This window comes from Rattus norvegicus, chromosome 13, assembly GCF_021556685.1.
Source record: "Rattus norvegicus strain SHRSP/BbbUtx chromosome 13, alternate assembly SHRSP_T2T, whole genome shotgun sequence".
Taxonomy (NCBI): domain Eukaryota; kingdom Metazoa; phylum Chordata; class Mammalia; order Rodentia; family Muridae; genus Rattus; species Rattus norvegicus.
In genome coordinates, this window is record NC_141546.1 from 37952030 (window position 1) to 37973420 (window position 21391).

Here is a 21391-nt window from a genome sequence, read left to right on the forward strand (position 1 = left end):
GGGAGAGAAACAGAGAGAGGGAGAGAGACAGAGACATATACACACATACATATACATACAAACATACAGACAAAGAGGTGGAGAGTGACTGAAAGAAAGGGATGAGGGAGGGAGGGAAGGGGATGGATGGAGAGAGGCAGGGCTAGCATTTCAAGAGATCTAAGGGTGTAAGAGCCTGAAATACAAGTGCAAATATATTCATTTTTCTTCCTTGATTCTTCACAAGCCATGTAAACAACCCTTTCAGTTTTCTCCACACCCTCTTCCTGTTGAAGGTGTGTGAGTGTGGTTTTTGACAGACTGTGGGTGGCACTGTAAGTAGTTGGCAGCTGCAGCCTGAAGTCTGTTTAACTCCGCCCTCAACCCTTCATCTTGCATTGTCATCTCCCTGCTGCCAAATAAGCAAATCTGCAAAAATCCCTTCGTGTTTTCCTATTCTGTTTGCACAAACATGTTCTGCTCTTATCAGTGGAATACACACATTATCTGAACACTAGTTCAAAATTATTAACGTTTTTACCATTCTAGATAAACGATGTATGGTAAACAGATGCTCACTTTGTCATGTAGAAGACGTAATGATGAATATGTTGAACGATAATTTCTGAGCGGTATAACTCAAGATAAAACCTTTTATCACTCTCACATTAATGTAGAATGATTGGCGTGGCAGTTGATGTTAGATTTCATATTCCTTGTGGAAATAGAAAAATTTCTGAGGCTCTAGGACAGTTGAACAAGAGATATAAATATGACGGATCTCCATCTTCCACACCTTATCATTTCCTCAAACCCTACTACTTATCTCTGTCTGCACTTAGCAATGATAATTCCCTCACAGGTGAATGTAGTTCATGATAAAAATACCTACCATGGAGAGAGAAGGAAGATTTTGATGCTTTAGAGATCATTTGATTTCTGCAAGGAATTATAAGTGCATTTGGGGATGGTTCAATGGCCCACAGGGTAAAGTGCTTGCATGCAAGCGTGACGACCCAAGTTCAGATCCACAGCACCCAATTGAGAAGCTGAGTGTGTTGTAATGCACCTGTGACCACAGCTCTTGAGAAGCAAAGTCAGTAGACCTCAGGGACTCAAGAGACCTCAAAAGAAGATGGAAAAGAAATTGAAGAAGATATTTAATGTTGACTTCTCTCTTTCATATACATTTACTCAGCCACTTTCACTTTCACAGGGATATTTACATACGTTTATACAACACCTATGCAACACATCACACTTACACACAGATACATTAATTATTGTGAAAACCTATGGAAATCAGGCCAATGAATACTTGAAAGCTGGGCCTGGACAGATTTCTCAGTCGTTAAGAACACTTGCACGGGGTCAGGAAATTGAACAGAGGTACGCAGCAGTGGGGTATGGGGAACAGGAGTAGCCACCAGAAAGTCCCAGATGCCAGGAAAGCAAGAGGATCCTGGAATCCAACAGGCATGACATTAGCTGAAATAGCCAACAAAGGGGAGAGAGAACCTCTAGAGACCATATCTAGAGGTTAGGCATGGCCCCTAGTTGAGGGATGGGACCACCAACCTATATGAAAAATTTAATCCAGAATTTCTCCCGTCTAAAGGTACTACAGGGACAAAGAGTGGAGCAGAGACTGAGGAAAAGACTATCTAGAGACAGCCCCACCTGGGGATCCATCCCATATGCAGCCACTAAATCCAGACACAATTGCTGATGCCAAGATGTGCTTGCTAACAGGACCCTGGTATAGCTGTCTTCTGAAAGGCTCCGCAAGAGTCTTACCAATACAGATGTGGGTGCTTACAGCCAACCATTACACTGAGCACAGGGACCACAATGCAGGAATTAGGGCAAGGACTGAAGGAGCTGAATGGGTTTGTAACCCCATAGGAAGAACAACAAATATCAGCAAACCAGATCCCCCCAGAGTTTCCAAGGACTAAACCACCAACCAAAGAATATACAAAGCGTACCCAGAGCTCCAGCCCTCCTCTGGCATCAGTAGGAGGAGAAGCCCTTGATCCTGTGAAGGCTAGATGACCCAGCATAGGAGAATGCTAGGGCAGTGAGGAGGAAATGAGTTGGTCGGTGGAAGGGGGAGCAACCTCATAGAAATAGAGAAGAGGAGGGATGCGATAGGGGGTTTCTGAAGGGGAAACTAAGAAGGGGGTTAACCTTTGAAATGTAGGTAAATAAATTGCACAGTAAACATAATTAAAATATAAACAACTAGGTCTGAAAGAAAGAAAGGAAGGAAGGAAGGGAGGAAGGAAGAAAGAAAGAAAGAAAGAAAAAAAGAAAGAAAGAAAGAAAGAAAGAAAAAAAAAAAAGAAAGAAAGGGCTAGCATCAATAGGAGGAGAAGCCCTCGGTCCTGTGAAGGCTGAAGGCTTGATTCCCCTGTGTAGGGGAATGCTGGGGCTTGAGGTGGGAGGGGCCAGTAGGAGCGGGAGCATCTTTGCAGAAGCAGAGACAAGGGGGATGGGAGAGGGGGTAAAGGGGATAACATTTGAAATGTAAATACATGAAATATCTCATAAAATATATAAAGAAAAAAAGAACACTTGCTGCTTCTGCAGAGGACCTGAGTTTATTTCCAAGAATTCTTGGTGGGCCCCTCACAGTCACCTGTAATTCCCACTTCAGAGCATCTGACACCCTCTGCTGATCTCTGAAGATACTGGGTCCATATGTACACACACATACACACCCCTCCCCACACACACATAAACTCTCTCTCTCTCTCTCTCTCTCTCTCTCTCTCTCTCTCACACACACACACACACACACACACACATACACACACACACACACAGAGAGAGAGAGAATTTAATATAATAAAAGGAATCTTTAAAGCAATTTAAAAGCAATATGTTGCTGGAAATAATAATGAATGACATATGAACTTGTAATAGTATCTTCAAAAAGTCATTCAGCAAACAAGCAAGCATATAGGACTAATTTACTAATTAGAATATCGATATACCACATTCAGCACATATCTATTGCATTGGAACAACTATGAATAATTTTATATGGGAAATTCTTTAGACTATGCTTGTTCTAACCCTTCTTACACCAATGATGCCGGAGACTTACACCCTGGAATACTGAAAACTGCCTATCATCTCTCTGACGATATTCATAGAAGTTTCATAATACATTTCTTTTAAAATATTTTATTACACATTTTTCCCTTTTGTAAATACTTTTTGCTTTTTGACAGTTCTGTGCATGTGTGAAAGGCATCTTGATGATGTCACCAAACTCTCGTTTTCCTCCCACAAGTACCCTTCCTGCTTTCATATCATTTTTATTTTTGACCCTCTGGGTTTACTTAGGGTTTTGGGTATGTGCATGAGTGTGAGTCTATTTATTAGATCATAGGCAATTGACCGGTGGCTACACGCCTGAATAAAAACGTCTCTGATACTCGGCTGCTACAGAACAGAGGGTCACTTCTCTTTAGAAGTGCACTACTGATAGTATCTTGATGCCACCATGTATGACCCAAAGCTCATACGGAAAGCTGTGATTCTAATAAGATTTGGTGGGTTAAGAAAATAAATTATTTCTAAAAACTACAAATGGATGACATGAACTGGAGAAGATGATAAGGGGGTTCTTTGAGAGTAGCTAAAGGAGGGAAAGAGAGGGTAGGTTCATCAACTACATTGTGTGGATGCATGAAATTTTCAAAGAATAACTGAACGGAAAAAAAAAACGGAAAAAAAGTGTACTCCCTTTTTTTAGCAGCTACTGCCAGTAGTTCCTCAATGAAGGATGGGTAGTGCCTTATGTGTCCCCTTACCTCCACCCCCCCCCACAATCCAGTGGAGTTCTGATTAGGCTGAGTCCTGAGCATTACATGTGAAGACACACATTTCCTGGCTATATCTCTAGGATGTACTTCTGTAAATCACATCATTCCTTTAAATACTCTGCTCTCATACCGACTATATGACTAAGTGGAAACTATATGAAACACATTTGATAAGTAATTAGAATTTTAGAAAACTAACCTATATTTTTAGCATGGTCCATTAAAGAATGAGATGATCTCATGGTTTTAAAGGATTGCCTTCTGAGCTGCAAGAGAATACCTCAAAACCTGAATGTGTTGAAGTGCAAAGATTGTCATATGATACATTCACAGACAAAGCATGCACTCAGGTAAATGTGCACAGAGAGTCTACAAACTATAAATACCTGGTAGAGGTAGCTTATGATTCTTTTATTATTAAAATTCTGGTTAGGCTCCAATTCCTAGACCTCACATTTAACGAGAGGACTGAGTGTGGGATGGGCATTCTTTAAAGGGAATTCTTCTTTTTCATAGTATCGCATTTTATCCTCATAAGAAACATGTAAAGTTCTAAGAGTCTCCCTCATTCACAGAAGAAATGAAGATATAAGATCATCCTGCCTTCCAGAGCTTCATTTGTACCACTATGATAAAATATCCTGCGAAATAGCAAGTAAGAGAAAGGGCTTTAGTTTGCCTTATAATTATAGGTTACAGTCCATGACTGTGGGAATACAAGGTGATGGGAATTTGAAGCAGCTTGTCAAGTCAAAGTCGCAGATAAGAGCAGAGAAATGAATGCATGCATATCACCTACTCAGCAGGCTTTGTCTGGTACACATCAGAGCCTAAGACCAAGGGGGTGCTGCCTACTTCCAGGAGATGTCAGTAAGGGCAGTCAAGACAATCCCCATAGATACACCTACAGGCCAACCCCCACAGAGACTACGTTCCCAGGTGATTCTGCCTTGTGTCAAATTGAAAATTAAAGTTATGTCATTAGGAGTCTTGGCAAATACCCACTGTCAAATGCTAGTAAATACTTGTAGTTGGTGCAGAAGCTTCCGCTATAGTCAAGAAACCTGTCTATGTGTAGCAGGATACATGTTAAATAAATGAAATATGGCTTTGCATACTAAGGTTTATAACATTTCACAGCAATAACAATTCAAGATGCCGAAATTTAGAAATGGCTTTATTTTTTTCCCCCGCATTTTGGGAGATAATTAGCTTAAACATTTTATTTTTTGGTGTAGTACACATAAGATAATGTAGCATTAATATTTCATAACACAATTTCCTTTAATGTGTTTCTATATAATTTAATTTTTAGATGTGTCGTTTGTTCATCCCTTGAAATAAGTGGATAGATATAAAAGCAGATAATTTTCAGCCAGGGATTTTTGTGGTCTTTCTTAATTCAGATAAAATGGCTCACATATAAAATATTTATGCTGTATATTTATTAGTCTAGTGTTTTATGTTTAAGTGCATAAAGTAAGAAATTAAGAGATGGTAAAGTGCCAGGTAGGGTGGTTACACCTCACTTCAGCACTCAGGAGGGAGAACCATGAGTTAGAGGAATTCCATGGATACATAAGGCGTTCAAAGCAATCCTGGGGTGTAAAGAAAAAGACTGTTTCAAAAATACCAAAAATAGGGGGCTGTTGAGAAGGATCAGCCAGTAAAAAACTGTTTGGTTTCCAACTGGGAGAACTCAAGTTCCCATGCCCAACGCAGTTAAAAGATCCAGGAACAGAAACTCTGGAAAAAGCCCTGGGCTTGGTGGCAGCTAGTTTTGCTGGTGAGTTAGTTTCAGGTTCAGTGAAAACTCCTACCTTTAAAACACAGGGTTCATAGCAGTAGAGGAAGATGCTGGAAATGAGTATTGGACAGAGAAAGAGAGAGAGAGAGAGAGAGAGAGAGAGAGAGAGAGAGAGAGAGAGAGAGAGAGAGAGAAAGACACACACATACATACACACACATTCACACACATACACATTCACACACACACACACATATCAAGAAAGACAAAGAATAGGAAATTTAGATTCTGTCTCAAATCGTAGCATAATCTTTATTCATCCAAAATTATAATTTCTGACAAAATCATATGGAACTCTCACTGTAACTTACATGGTATCTTTTAAACATTGATTACAAGAAAATACCCCCTCCATATATTTTGGGGGGATTGCATTGGCTTGCTGTCGTATTGTGCTGCGTTTGCTTTGCACTCTCTTGCTCTGAACCCCAGGCTGATCTGGACTCTGGGTCACCGAGCGCTTGTGCTTACAGACCTGATTCAAACATGCTTTTCAGAATTCCTTCCAAAGTGTTTTCAAGACTCTGTGCTAAAAAGAATAACTTTTCTTTACTACATAGTGACATCTTTATTCATGAGCACAAGAAACATGAACATTTTTTTACAACTCAGTCTTTAACTGTACAGTTCAAAATTTTAGTCAATCTTGTTGACAAAGTTGCAATGACACTGCAAACACTGCAAAAATGTTTTCCTTTAGTATTGCCTAATGGTCAAAAGCAGAATAGTTATGTCTACTAATTCCTTTAAAACATGCTCGAAATCATCACAATTTGACCATATGTTAGTTATCAGGAGACCTGCACTGTGTGCTGTGAAAACTTACTCTGTTACTAAAAAGAAGAACGTGTGACAGTTTTTATCATTGCTTAAAACAGTTGCTTTAAAAAGTACAGTTTAGTTTTATTTCAGAAAGGGAGTTCGTTCTTTTACTTTATTTGAGTTCTGTCTGTGCCCACAGCTGTTTTTATTTTTGTCTTGTTGTGTTGTGTTGTATTGTGTTTTGTTTTTGGCTTTAAGAAGATAGCCAAACCCTCACTAGGTAACTGTCCCTGTCGGCGTCAGCAGAAGGGCGCCACCTGGTGGAACGAGAACAAATTCAAAACCTTGCCTTGCTAAACTCCTCACAAACCTTAGCAATCACCTCACTTACCACAGAAGGGAGACAGAAACGTTTCCTAAAGTTCCTAACATATTTGCGATGATCTACCTGATTTGTTTCATTGTTTCTAGATTATTTAACCATGTGTCTAGTTATTTTTTAACGTTTCAGGAAGCAGCATTTACAGTGCTCGATGATTTAAAGAGATAATACGTGCATTCAGCATGGTTCAGGGTAATAAGGACACATAGCACAAAGCAAAGTTTGCAATCATTCTGTGCGTTTCCCATGAGAATTGGTGGTTGTGCAGAAGTTAGGAGAGGGACTTTTAAATGAACTAAGTCCAGTCAAATCACCAATTCTGAAGACAAACTTGGTTTCAAGACTTAACTTTTTAAAAAGGCCATTCGTAGGATCCCTGACATGGGAAATGGGAGGCAACAAAAGTGACCCCGAAACGCTGCTTTGAAAGTCTAATAGAAAACTGCATCTGATAGATGTTTCCTGCTCAATTCAAGTACCTCTGAGCACACAAAGCAACTGCTTCCGAGGAGGTGGCTGTTCTCAGGTAACAATGAGATATAATTGGCCACTCAAGATCTTTAGATCCATCAATAAAAAGTGAGGAATTGATCACAGTAAGTGGGTGTGATTACATCTGCCCCGTCAGAGCATTTATTTTTGAACCTTTTATAAATGTAGAGTATTATGAAAACAAAAACAGCTATTGTAAATGCAATCGGTCTTTAAAAAAGAGAAAACAAATGAATCAGTTGGTATTTTAAAAGGGTCATGATGAAAATGACAAATATATTGGCAGTGATTCAAAATATTTTTTAAAAAAATGTGCACAGACCCTGATGCTTTCTTAGGAGGGGTTGTCTCTTGTCAGGGTGGATGTGACAGAGGACAGCAAGTGACAACAGGAAGCAGAGAAGAAAAACCCTTTATAGGCTATGATAGTTACCAAATTCTATGACCCCTAACCACTGCTCTTTCCAAAAATGAATTTTCTCGACCTATGGTCAATACACACATGTCAGATGCCTCAAGATGAGGCATCTTTGGGGCCCATGAAAATCACTCTCTCAGAAATGAAAGACCTTTTGGACAACGTTCAAAAATCTAAATCATTCAGGATCAATAAAAAGTGAGTGAGGAACTGGGATATGCCTTCTGTTTAATCACTGACAAGAATTGTGTGAAGGTAGTTCAGTTAAACTTATGAATTTTTATTTTGAAGTATCATAGCAGCCAGTACAATTATTCTAACACATCTAGCATGGTCTGAACATTGTCTGATCATTTTAAATTCAAGGCATAGTGACTGAATCTGTTGGATTCTTTATGAGTTTCAGACCCTAACTTAAGTATTCACAACAACCACACACATTATATGGCTATCATTTTATATATTTATCTTTGGACAAGGAGAGTGCTAGCTAAAGAGATTCCCCAGGATTTTCTGAATGCCTCCTATGAGGCTACTACAATAGTTATATCAAGCTAACTTTGCATTTACAAAATCAGCCTCTCCCAATACATAGATTGGATGTAAGTCACTCACACTTCAGAATCATGTGCAACCACGGAATCTCTTTAAAAACACCCAGTTAAAATTAGAGTTCTGCAGATGACCGACTGCTCTCTGAATATTTGAAACAGCCATTAAAAATATGCATACTAGAGAGATAAATGAATCCACTCTTGAACCTCTCTTATGTGAAATTTAAGTGTCAGGTTAATCCTGACAAAGGGATTTGTCACACATATATACACTGTGCTTCTGTTTATCTGCCTTGCTTCTTGCAAACCTCCCCCACCCTGACAGAAGCTGTCTGCAGCACCTCAAGTTTCCAGCTGGTGTCACAGGTTAGTGAGCAAAAATTTCATGTGGAGACTCTCTCCTGGCTAATCATTCTTATCGGTCACATCACTCCAATAGCAGTCCAGAGTCCAAACCTTGTAAATGAAATTTAAAGACTTTAGCCTGAAAAAGGAATGTTACATCCATGTTCCTGTCTTGAAATATTTTTCAATAAATCTGCTAATCAGTCTACATGGGGATGTGTGCTGATGGGGGAGGGGACAGAGAAGAGGCATAAGAAGAGGGAACATTGTGGATAATGCTTTAATATTTGCTTTTTAATTTAAGGGTAAAAATGGTGGTTTAAGGCAACAAATGCTTCATAAACTCTGCATTTTTTACATCACTAAACAGAGAGAGCTAGAGAGAGCTGTAAAACACTGAAAATTTTCCACCTGTGTGAAACACATGTGCGGGAAGATGGGATGGGGATTGGGAGGGAGGAAAAAGACCAGAAGCCAGGAGAGATGACCAAGACTGGAATATTAATAACAACGTCCCTGGCATCACTTCCTCTGTTTCAGCATCGCTCTGGGCAATTTGGACAGCCCCTCCAAGGCTTTGGTGTTTAGAATTCCAAGAGCGGAAGAGCTGGGGTCTACTCGCCTGGCAAGGTCCCCCGGCCCAGTCACCACACTTCTAAGAGCTGAGTATCTAAGCTGAAACACCTCTAGCAGCCTTCCACCCACAGTGCGCTCCTTGGGCAAAGAGCTTGGCGCTCCACTTCATGCATCTCGCTGCGGGATCCTCTAGCTCCAAAGCATTGCGCTAACCAAGAAAGGCTCGCTTAGTTCGGTTGTAATTGATGTAAACATGATCGCATCTCCCGCACACTCTCTATAGCCTCCCTCCTCCTAGATGGAGCATCGCCTCGCTCCTGACCCCTCCAACTTTAGGAAAAAGCGTGACCCAACTCTCAAATCGCCCCCAAACCAGATACAGGAAACAGACATTTCTCTGTAACACTAGGCTACAGATTTTCTAAAGACCCAAACAACACTAACCCAAAAAAAGGGTGGCAGGTACCAAAGGACGCAAAGAGGACAGTAATAACCAATCAGCCAATACAGGGCACCTTAGTTCTGCAGACGCGACACATCTAGACCCAACAAACCACCAAAGCCAGTACCTTCCTTGCTACCCTGAAAGATAAACGCCTTTCTATTCCCTCATGCTCAGTTCCTTTCACTGGGCAGACTAGAGAAGCCGCGTCCTCTTTTCCTACCCTGCTTTCTCATCATGGTCTTCTCAAAAGAGAACAGAAGGGAAACTCTGATAGCTTAAAGGTCATTTGCCTACTTCAGTATCTCTGGCCAGCGCGCGTCCGAGCCACAGTGAAATAGGGCTGGACCCGTGCAAGAGACAGTCTCCAGGATCGCTAGAACCATTCAAAATGCGTTTAGAAGTCAAGACTCCCCATAGCAGAACAGATCACCCCTCCCTCCCATGGCAGCGTCTCCGCTGTGGCATATCTCCAGCTTTTACCTCTCTGCCCCCTTCCCCGCGGCTCTCCACCTTGAGCATCCCGTCGCCCGGCCCCAGAGCGCACTAGGATGCTCTAAGTTCCTGCTGGGTCCATGGATGAGACAAGAGAGCCTGGGAGTGGGGCGGAGGAATGATGAGGAGAGGCAAAACGTGGGAGCGGATCTTTAGAGACTAGTGTGTGTGTGTGGTGGGGGTCGCTGACTAAAGCCACCCATCCTGGGAAGCATAGTCCCTAGAGGCCAACTCTCACCTGGTCCGCTGGCTGCGACTGGGTTGCCCTGGCCCCAGGGGTGGGTTGCTGCTCCTGCTTCATGGCTGTCATCCCCTCGCCGCCCGCGTCGGAGCTCACACTTCCTCGCGGGCACTTCACACTCGGGGACCGTCACTTGGCAAGCGATCGCATGTCACAGACGCCCCGTCGCTCTCGGAATTGGCGGAAGGGAAGAGCGGCGGCAGCGGTGGGGTGGGGGGTGGGGAGCGCCAGGGAGGGGACGGAGAGTGGCGGCAGAGGCAAGCAGGCTCCCCTTTTTGCAGGATCCCTCTTTTCGACTACAGCAGATCCTCGGACTCCCCACTGTCCCCGCCCCCCACCACCACCCGAAAATGCAGACACCAGACGCGACCAAGTGGTAAGTTAGTGGAGCGGCGGGCGGCTGGCTGCCAGCACCTGATCGCGCCGGAGCGGTGGCTTGCAACGCCGGAGGAGCCAGGCTTTCATTCTACCGCAGTCCGCCACCCGCGTACCCGCACCGCCGCCGGCCCTCGGGGGCTCCCCGCACGGTGCTCAGCGCGCCAGGTGCAGCAGCAGCAGAAGCAATAGTAGCAGCAGCAGCAACAACCAGGCTCTGCGCTCCAGCATCTCCCGAGCAACCGTAAAGCGCGCGGGAGACAACCCGTACGCACTCCCCACTCGTGTAGCCCAAGCCGCCGGGCTCTGCGGGCTCCCCCACCCCAGCACCCCCGCCCACCCCCCGCGGGCTCTGGATAAAACCCGGAGAAGCGGAGCGTGAGCCAGTGCAAAAACCCTCGGTGGCTCCAGAGTGGCCACTAGGCATGCTCCAGCACTTCGAGAAAGCAGGGGTAGCAGGGGAGGGGGTGCGAGGGGGATCCCCGGCTGGAGCCCCACTGGGCGTGTGCAACACCTGTCTGCATGGGAGACGTTTGTCCCACATGGTGACCCAAGGGTGTGCGCCTGATGTCTTAAGGCAATAGAAAGGCTTTAACCTCCAGCTTGGAGTCCCCAGATGGCTGCTTGGGTAAAGCAATGGAATCCCTAAAGATTTGTAAAAAACGACATTAACCACACAAGGTTCTTCTTTGCACATCTTTTTTACTGCATACATTTAAAAAAAATCTTACTTTCTTCCTCGCCATTCAAGCCATTCTCATTACAAAAATGTTTCCCTGAGCATTTGTCCAAACACGAGATAAGGGGAGGGGGCAACAAGGGTGAGATTAAGGTTCTGATCCTCTCCATTCGCCTTCCACCTGTATGCAAGAACTTATACTCAGCGTGGAGCCTGGAACCTGGAACCATGTTATAAATCAGAAAGTCAGCCTACTTTAGAAGTGGAGCACTGTGGGCTATAATTATCAAAGGTCACTAATTTCACCCACATGTACCTGCAGGTGGCTCTTTCCGAGGTGCGCAGAGGAATATATATTTGGTAAATGGAACATAAGCAATGTCCCAGTCCCTGATTTCTGAGTACTCAGAGGATTGCTCATCAGTGAAAGGGCAAGAGGGAGACACATATTCCAGCGTTGGTATTCTCCCACAAGCACGTTGGTCCTGGGGCTTGAACTCTGGTGTTCATGATTTTCATTCAGCAAGCATCCTTACCTGCACAGCCATTTTGCCCGCTGATGTTTTGATAAATTCAGCACTTGGGGAGCAGAGAACAGAGACCTGGGTGTTGGGTAGCTGTGTGGGGGGTGTGGTTAGCTAAGGGCTGTCTTCCTGCCCCAGTTACTCTGTCCAGGAAGTTGCCACGTGTCAGCTGTCCACCTTTGCTGATTGTGATACTACAAAAATTGTATTTACCCACAATGGTCATAATAACAAATCTGGGTGAAGAGAAACCTTTACTTTTCAAACATCTGTGATCCCTGGCTTCTTGTGAATGTGATATTTGTTCTGTTTGAATAGAAATAGCGTTTTGATGGGGGATAATTTTACTTGTTGTAAAAGTATAAAGCATATATAAAAATGAAATACAAGTAAAATAGCTAGCCCATAAATCTAGCAACCCAGATTTTTCTCTTCCATATCGTTAGAGTGGTTTGGGAGACAGCATGCATTATTCAGGAAATGCATCCATCTTTACATTTTGCTCATCTCTTCATTATTGGAGTGTACGAATCCTCTCAAGCGATTCCATTTTGGACAATTTGCTGAACGTGAGGGAACTGACTCTGTGACAGATTTCTTTCACATGGAGCAAGTATGAAGCAGCAATAGCGGCTTCCATTTGGGATAACTTATTGGATTGAATTCAGTGGCTGAACTTGCATCTACTTTTAGTATTCAGTATAAAATTTACTTTACTTATATATCAAGACATAAATTGTTACTCTCTGGTGCCTGGGAGAGAATCTTACTTTTAAGAATAGGTTCTTTTGAGTCTTTGCCTTTTGTCGTGGATTCCTAAAATTTACACTTCAGAAACGTAATCACATGTAAATTGATTTCCCCAAATAAAATATTCTCTCTGTCTCTGTCTGTCTCTCTGTCTCTCTTTCTCTCTGTCTCTCTCTGTCTCTTCCTCTCCCCCCCCTTTCTCTATCTCTCTCTCTCTCTCTCCCCCTCTCCCTCCCTCTCTCAGAATTGTGAGTGAAGAGACACTGGAACTACAATGTCAGCTTCTCAAGTTCCAACTTGGTTTCTTGCTGAAAGGAAAGTTAATTGTTCAGGAAAAATAAAAGAAGACTTTTCTTTCTAAGAAATGTTTGCAGCTCTGTTTGATATGGTCTCTGATTACAAAATCCTCAAAGACAAAGGCACAAATACTAATTTATAATCTAGTATCCATGTGGCAATCAGTGCTTGTGTTAGTAGGACCCATCCAGGCTCAGGTAGGCAGGCAGGTTCTCCTCTGCTTCATTATGGAGCTGAGAGCCAAGGGAAGCCAATGGTAGCCCACCTCTGCTTCCCCATCTGGTAAAATTGAAATTTTGACACTGGATCACTACTAAAATCCCACTAACTCTAAATCTGCATAATTTTACACGTTCATCTTTGTAAATATGAAAAGTATCTTCTGAGTGATAAGTTATTTACTTATGTTTACAATGTAGTGGGGGAAATTAGATTATTAATATATTCATGTGTTTATATCTAGTTATTGAATGGTAACAAAAAGAGGTCATAGACTTTGTAATGAGGTGGTTAGAAGAGGAATTTGAGGGAAAAAGGAGGGTGGTGGTAATGTGTGTGCAGTACTCATGCATGACATTATCAAAATAATAAAAATTAAATAAAAAAATATGAGTTAGTTCACAAAAGAGACGTACCTATACATTTTCCCATAGTTTCTTATTACATTCACTTGCATGGTAATTATATTGCTTTATTAGTATCTTTAGGATTCATAAGTGCAAAATTAACATTTAATTGACAAAGTCCTGTGGAAAATAAAAAGCTTTATAATGAGGTTAGGGAAATGATTCCCTAACTAGTGTTTGTTGTGCAAGCTGAGCACCTGAGTTCAGATCCTAAGCACTCACACCGAAAGTCCCTGGTGGGGTTCCAGGCCTGTAATCCCAGAACTGGGGAAGTAGAAGGAGGAGGACCCTGGAGCTTACTGGTAACCCAGACTTACTAAATCAGCAGGTTACAAGTTTGGGGAAAATCCATGTGCCACACAGTAAGACACAGACCAAGAGATGAAGACACGAAATATGACCTCTGGGCTCGTCACATATGTACACAGATGTTCCTGGGCACCACACATATACGCACACACACACAAGAGCCCATGCATATACACGGACCATGCTTACACACAACATAACTTGAGTAAGGTAAAATATAATGAGGTTTTCAAGTGACTCTGAGAATGTTCTCTTATTTTGTTTCTTGGAGGAACTAATGCACAGGCAAGCTAACACTTGTGAGACTTGTGAATAAGTAAGAAAGGTTGTTTCTGGTTCCAGTGATGGGAAATGAGGCTCTCACAACTTAGAAACACCTGATGGGGCCACCAGTAAAATACTCCTCTTAAAGGATATACCTTTGCTGTGATAGATAACTGACCACTCCATTCAGAATAACTTACTAAATTCAAGTCCACCATTGTACTGTGAAAGCTGAATGGCTTCAAATTCCAGCTTCAGGTTCCCATGAAGACACAATTTACACAGTTGCCTTTTCCATAGACTCACTGGGGTTCCTACAGACACCCCCCCAAACAGAAGCAAATACAGAAATGCAGACATCTCCACTGGGCATCTCGAGCAGGATTCCAGTGTCTCAGAGGTGAGACTCTATGCTGTATCTCCTTTCCCCTTAAAATATGAAATTGAATCATTGAGGACAGGTTATGAAAGTAGATAATGAGGGAACGGGCTCAAGTTATGATTAAAATAATTCAGCATCAGTGGCAAAGTTAGATCGTTCCAGAAATAGGCACGTTCTATCTATTCTAATCTTCCATTTCAAAGTATAGACTCTGGTACAAAAAAGCAAAATTTACTTTCTACCAGCAAGAAAGTAATAAATAAGGCCAGGTTAAACTCTGATATGTCAGAGAGAGACAAAAAAAATGCCTTGAGATTTTACAGAGCAGAGCAGAGACAAACTCTTCAAATTCAGATAAACTAGATAAAACTAATGTGACCCTGAAAACAGCTACTAGCATAGCTGCCCCCTCCCAATTCTCTCTTTTTTCACCAGTAAATCTACTTTGTCATAAACAACCTGCCTTCAGAGGGCTTTCCCCAGCAGGTGCTGGTCCCCCATTGAGTGTCTGTAATGAGCAGAGCACCAGAGAGACTGAGTTTATAAGCCAAGCATCAGAGACCTGAAATAAAATGGGTCCAATTAGCTCTTTTCACATGAAAATGCAGCGTTAGTTCATACCATTTGCTATCATTTGGTTTCGATTTATAAATTACCTCTCCTCACCTCTATAGGCTTCTCAAATGCCCCCACAGTGCTAGAGAGTCCTTGGGTAGAAAACGAGTACAGTGAGCAAAGAGCAACGTTCCTAAATGAGGTGCACATTTCAGAAGGTCTTAGCTGGTAAGCTATAACAGATGCTTGTTTAAAAAAAAAAAGAAAGAAAGAAAAGATAAACAGGACGGGAAGAAAGAGGCATTGCCTATTCAAGTGCTATCCATGCAGGCAACTGTGCCTGTTCTGAGCTTTTTTTACTGTTAACTAAACTTTCTGTCACTCTCTGTCTGCGGCGTGAAGGCTCTCCTGTTATAAAAATTCATAGCCCAATTATGATCTCTGGTGGAAGGAGACAGAGTTGCACTATCCTCAGAGTCATTCCTGTTGCTCACCAGAAACCCGGGGATATTGACAAACAGCTCATTCATACTGAGTTGCAGTCTGAGAGAGTCTCTCTGCTTGTTATATTTACACACCTCACGTCTTCCTTTCACCTCACAGCCTTCGGTGACATATATAAGGCCATCAAGACAATAAAACAATGCTGGTGATTTTTCCTGGGGATGATTTTTCTACGAGGACCTGAGCTGTGTCAATGAAATGACTTACTAATGCAAGGTATCTTTCCATTTTCACACCCATATTTTTATCCTATTGGGGTGTGTGTGTGTGTGTGTGTGTGTGTGTGTGTGTGTGTGCGCGCGTGCACGCATGCACATGTATGTGTATACACAAACATGCACACATGAATCTATGCATGAATTATATGGGCATATACATAAGAATGTTCATAAATATATGGGTGGACATGTTGGTTCAGGTAGGGGAAAAGTACAAATGTGTGTGCATGTTATGTGGAGGCCAGCATTGATGTTGAGTGTCTTCCTTCTTCTCTTGTTAAATCTGGCTATGTAGCTTGTCTGACGATCTCCTACATTTATCCCATGACTTCTAGGGTTATAGATAGGCTGCTATATCTGTCTGGCTTTTCAGTGTATTCTGTAGATGCAAGCTGTGGTTCTCGACGGCTTTATCTGCTGAGATATCTTGCCAGTCCATATTTTAGTTTTTGAAAAATGGACATATACGAAGTTATGTGAGTGAAGGAAATGTGTAGGTGTTTACTTACCCATGACATTTGTGTGGCGGTCAGAGAACAAGTTGAGAGACTGGGCTCGTTATCAAACCCAGGTTATTATGCTTAGCAGCAAGTGACTTTATCCACTGAGCCACCCCATTATCACCAATTAAAGAATATCATTCAATCAATTGGTTATTGGCCCAGGAACAAAAAACCTTTTCATTCCTTTCTGCTGATATTAGCAGTAATTTTTATTTCTCATTTTTGTTTGTTTGAAGACAAGTAAGTTTTCTGTGTACACATGCCAGAAAGGCTGATAAACATGGAAGAGTGATAAGCAACACTAGGGAAACATTTGTCCTTTCCAGATAACAAGTTTTCTTTTGATGGATTCATTTATTATTATTATTACTACTTATCTTGGAACCTACTATTTCTCATTTCCCTAAACAAGATTTTCAGGAGATTCAAATTTATCTTTTGTTTGACCTTGGGAACTATATACAGTCTTTTCTTTACAGTCAGACATTTTGATCTGTTAACCTGACACCTGATTTTATATAATTCACAAGACAGCATGAAACACATTGCCTATGAATAAAATTTTGTGTTCATTGTCAACTGGACAGAATCTAGAATCTTCTTAGCGGTTGTTCTCTATGCATACCTGTGGGGGATTGTCTTCAGTTCAATAATCAAGGTGGGGAGAAGCATTTTAAATATGACTGGCACCTTTCATTGAGTTGGGATCCTAGACTAAATAGAAAAGGAGGAAGTAAGTCCAGGAGCTGTGTTATCTTTCTCTCTTTCCTTACTGTTAACAGTTGCTGCAAGTCCCACACAACATGGACCCCTCGCCCCCATGCTGACTCTACCTGGAACCTTATGCTAACACAGATCCTTCCTCCCCTATTTTCTTTTGCCAGAGCATTTTATCAAGACAACAGGAACAGAAACTCCATGATCACTTAGGGGAATTTACTGGTTGAGAGAACTATACATGATCATGATCTTGATTGCATGTTTGTCCGCAAAGAGGATTTCTATTTTCTGTACACTTACCATGCTCAGTTTATTACTAAAGATTTATAAATGGATTCACACAACCAGATGACTCTTCCTCCAGAAACCAAGAGGAAGACTACAAAGAAAATTGATGACCATGGCCATGTTTGTAAAAGTATTTTAGCACACAAAGTTATTTGTTTAGACAGAGAAAATTATAACATTAGGACATCCTTTTTTATTGTAATCAAGCTCATTAAAATTCATGTCCCATTGCTGTCATGTTCAATTTTACTTAATCTATGAATCTTGGTTAGTGACTTGCTGTTGTTATTGATCTCTCCCTACATTTATCTCCATCTTTCTGTGTATTTATCATCTGTCTATCTGTCTGCCTATCTATCTAACTATCTATCTATCTATCTATCATATAACTATCACCTTCTGCTTTATCTATGTTATCTATGTATCATCCATCTGTCTAGCCATCTACCTCTATATCTATCTGCTTATCAACTATTTGTCCATTATTTATATATGTCTCTAAAATTTGTTCATCCTCTATTTCTCTTTCTAAAATAGTCTACCATCTATTGCTCTATATCTATCTATCTATCCATTCCCCATCTATAATTTATCTATTCGCCTATCCACATCTATTTATCTATTTGTCTATTACTGATCATTTATCTACCTACCTGTGTTCATGCTTAACTATCGTCCACCTGTCTGTATCAATTTAGGATAATAGGGAAATATTTTACATTGCTAATTTCCTAGCTAAATTTATAAATATAAATATCTACTGAATGTCACATTGCCTTATTCCAGTCAAAGAAAGAAGAAAGAAAAAGGAAGATGAAAATAAGCTAAATGGAGGTTTAAGATAAAGGGGGACCCCAAGTGTAAATATACTGAAGTTGGTAGGATGTCTCAAGTCTCACATTTTTATTAATGCCATTATAAAGATTTAAAAAATATAACAACCCTATTAGTTAGTTCCAAAACATTGTTCCTGACATTAAATATATGATGTAGATATGCATAAGTTTAAGTTTGCAATTTTCAGTTCTGCTTATAACCTTCTCATTCCCCTGCAGGCAATTTTGTAGTGGACAGTCCCAATTAATTTCAAAGCTTAGCAATTCTTGTAATATTTTATCATTTGTTATATATAACTTGATAATAAGCATCAGAGGAGGAATTGGAGAGAATCTGTAACAAATAACACAGTTCATAAAAACCAACCACTAGAGAAAGGCTCTTCAATTGACTCCTCAGTTACTTATAGGGTTTCATCTTCACTGATAGGACATGGAGAGCTTGCTAAGGTGGATGAACAGTCCTTTTTGCTGGTCTTCTCCCTTCCCCAGGGAGAAGCAGAGTATGCACTATTCCATCTTCCCAAAGAGTGAAAGTTCCCACTAGAACTTTCTTTACTATTCCTATAGTACATAGTTTACTCCATACCTCATACCTTTATTCTGGACAAACATATTCAACACCTTGAATATGGTAATAGAATCTTATCAAGTGTACTAAATTATAATTATTAGAGGAAAACAAATTGCTCAAACTGTTCTAGGTTCAAGGCTTTGTGGTGGTTATTTTGTTCTTGTTTGATTTTAGTACGCAGTACTGCATTGGAGCCTAACTGTTACCCATGCTAAGTAGAGGGAGACATGTCCTTGAGAAAAGATTTTCCCCACTATCTCAATATTAAACTCCTAAAGGGCTGAGAAATTTTATATTTAGTTTTGTTTGTTATTGAAAAGTCCCCGCGAGTGTATGGAATAGCTACAGTATTTTTCAACTTGATACAATGTAGACTCAAAGTGAAAGGTATTCTCAAGTAGGGATTGTCTATGTCACATTGCCCCCTGAAGGAGGAACTTTTCTTAACTGGGTAAAGACATAGCCCACTTTTGGCTGCACTGTATTTTATCATAGAAGTGGAGATGTCAGTTGACCTGACAATTTCAAAATATTCTGAGAGAAACCCAAATACTCAGCACTGAAAACCCAATAAAACAAAGTTTCATTGTGGGCATTACAGTAATAAGACAAAAGGCACTATGGAAGACAATTTTCTGTTCATCTTTTACATTCCAGTATTCCACGTTCACCAGAATATTGCCAACCCTAAAATATTTTAATGGATATTGGTCCACTAAACTTTTGAGAGGAAGAGTCACACCTCTCCTTGGTATAAATTTTGGGTTCCTGTGGTGCAAAGCTCTCTAGGTACATGACCCAGATTGTGAGCAGTCATCTGCCTGACAGAGCTTTCCTTCCTTGGAACTTGACAATAAGGAAAACCAGTTCACATATGTTGATGCACGTTCTTTGAGCTACCATGAATAACAGTGGTCTTTGTTTCAGACTCAAAAATCTCAAGTATTTTATCCTATTTTCCAGAAAATGGACAAGATTGCAAGCAATGTGGATCTATACATCAGGGTTGGTATAGAATAATATTCAGTTTACTGTATTTTAATGAATGCCATGCGATCCATACAGATATACTGACCTATCTATTCCTCTCATCACACTAAACGGTACTTGATTGTGTAGGTGCCCATACGCACTCGTGTGTGTGTGTGTGTGTGTGTGTGTGTGTGTGTGTGTGTGTGTGTGTGGTCTGTTTGCATATGTGCATGTGGATGCCAGTACATCTGCGTATGGAGATAAGAAGTGGACACTAGGTGTCTTCCTCAATTATTTCCCTCCCTACCTCTTGTGACACTGAGACCTGAAGTGCCCCGATTCTGCAAGATTTTGACCAGAGAGCTTCAGGGGTCTACCTGTCTTTACTTCCCCCATTGTTGGGTTTACAAACACAACACCCTGTGCATGACTTTTATGTGGCTGCTGAGTAGGTATCAAACCCGTGCAAAGAAAAAGTGATCTGGAAAGTGAAACAGCAACCCATTGTAGATATACTGAATTTGTATATAAAAAAGGCTCAATTTGCAGTTGGGAAAAACTTTTATTTATATACAAATTCAAGGAAACATAATAACATCTAGGTCAAATGCCGTGTAAAAATTGATTTTAAAAACAAAATAAGAGAAAAACTGGTGACATAGGTCAGTAGGTAAAAACACTTGATGACCTGGGTTCAATACCCAGGTACCATATGAGGAAGCAGAGAGCTGACTTATCCAAGACCTCCTATAACCTTCACACTCATTGTGGCAAATGCACATGCATGCATACACACACACACACACACACACACACACACACACACACACACACTATAAATATGTATATTATAAAATAAGTAATTTAAATATATAATATAGTTATATGAAAGAAAGAAAGAGAGAAAGGAAGGAAGGAAGGAAGAAAGAAAAGAAAGAAAGAAAGAAAGAAAGAAAGAAAGAAAGAAAGAAAGAAAGAAAGAAAGGAAGGAAGAAAGAAAGATGAAGAGAGGGAGGAAGAAAGAGGTTACCAGAGACAACAAAATGTGAAGATCAAAGACCGTTAAGCATACAATTGAGAAGACTTCCTCACTAGATGAACATCAAGTAGGAAAATATATACAACTTAGAAAGAAATCCTATCATTTTTTATTAGATATATTTCTTTACTTACATTTCAAATGTTATTCTCTTTCCCAGTTTCCTGTCCATAAGCCCCCATCCACTCCCCCTCCCCCATATGGGTATTCCCCCCATCCATTCCCCTTATGGTTCCTCCCCATATTCCCCTGCACTGGGAGTCCAACCTTGGCAGGACCAAGGGCTTCCCCTTCCACTGGTGCTCCAACAAGGCTATTCTCTGCTATCATTTAAGATATTTAAACTATAATCTTTTTGAAAAGTTACTTTGTATTCCTGAATGTTTGGGTGGAATAAGTAAAGGTTAATACTTTAAAGAAACCAAAAGTAATTCTTTAGTATGTAGCTAAAGTAGTTGGCTATAAAATTAATTCATATTAGATTGTTTTTTTTTTTTTTTGCTTTGGAACAGCACTTCTCTCTAAAGAGAGGAGATAAAGTAGTATATTTAAGAAATTCGAGGACAGATAAGGTGGAGGAAAAGTTCTCTATGGTAATACTGAGTGTCAAACACACAGGTTATAAAGACTCTTACCACTCAGGAAAT

General features: G+C 40.9%; 1 protein-coding gene across 3 annotated transcripts in view; it reads right to left on the reverse strand.

The window, feature by feature from the left end:
- Window positions 1-21391, reverse strand: part of Dpp10 (dipeptidyl peptidase like 10) — a 1656730-nt gene that overhangs the window by 797280 nt on the left and 838059 nt on the right. The window contains 1 exon segment of one of the 3 annotated variants that reach the window (NM_001415116.1): window positions 10327-10987. In NM_001415116.1, the coding sequence (NP_001402045.1) occupies window positions 10327-10398 (72 nt within the window). In that variant the 5' untranslated portion in view covers window positions 10399-10987. 3 annotated transcript variants of the gene reach the window in all.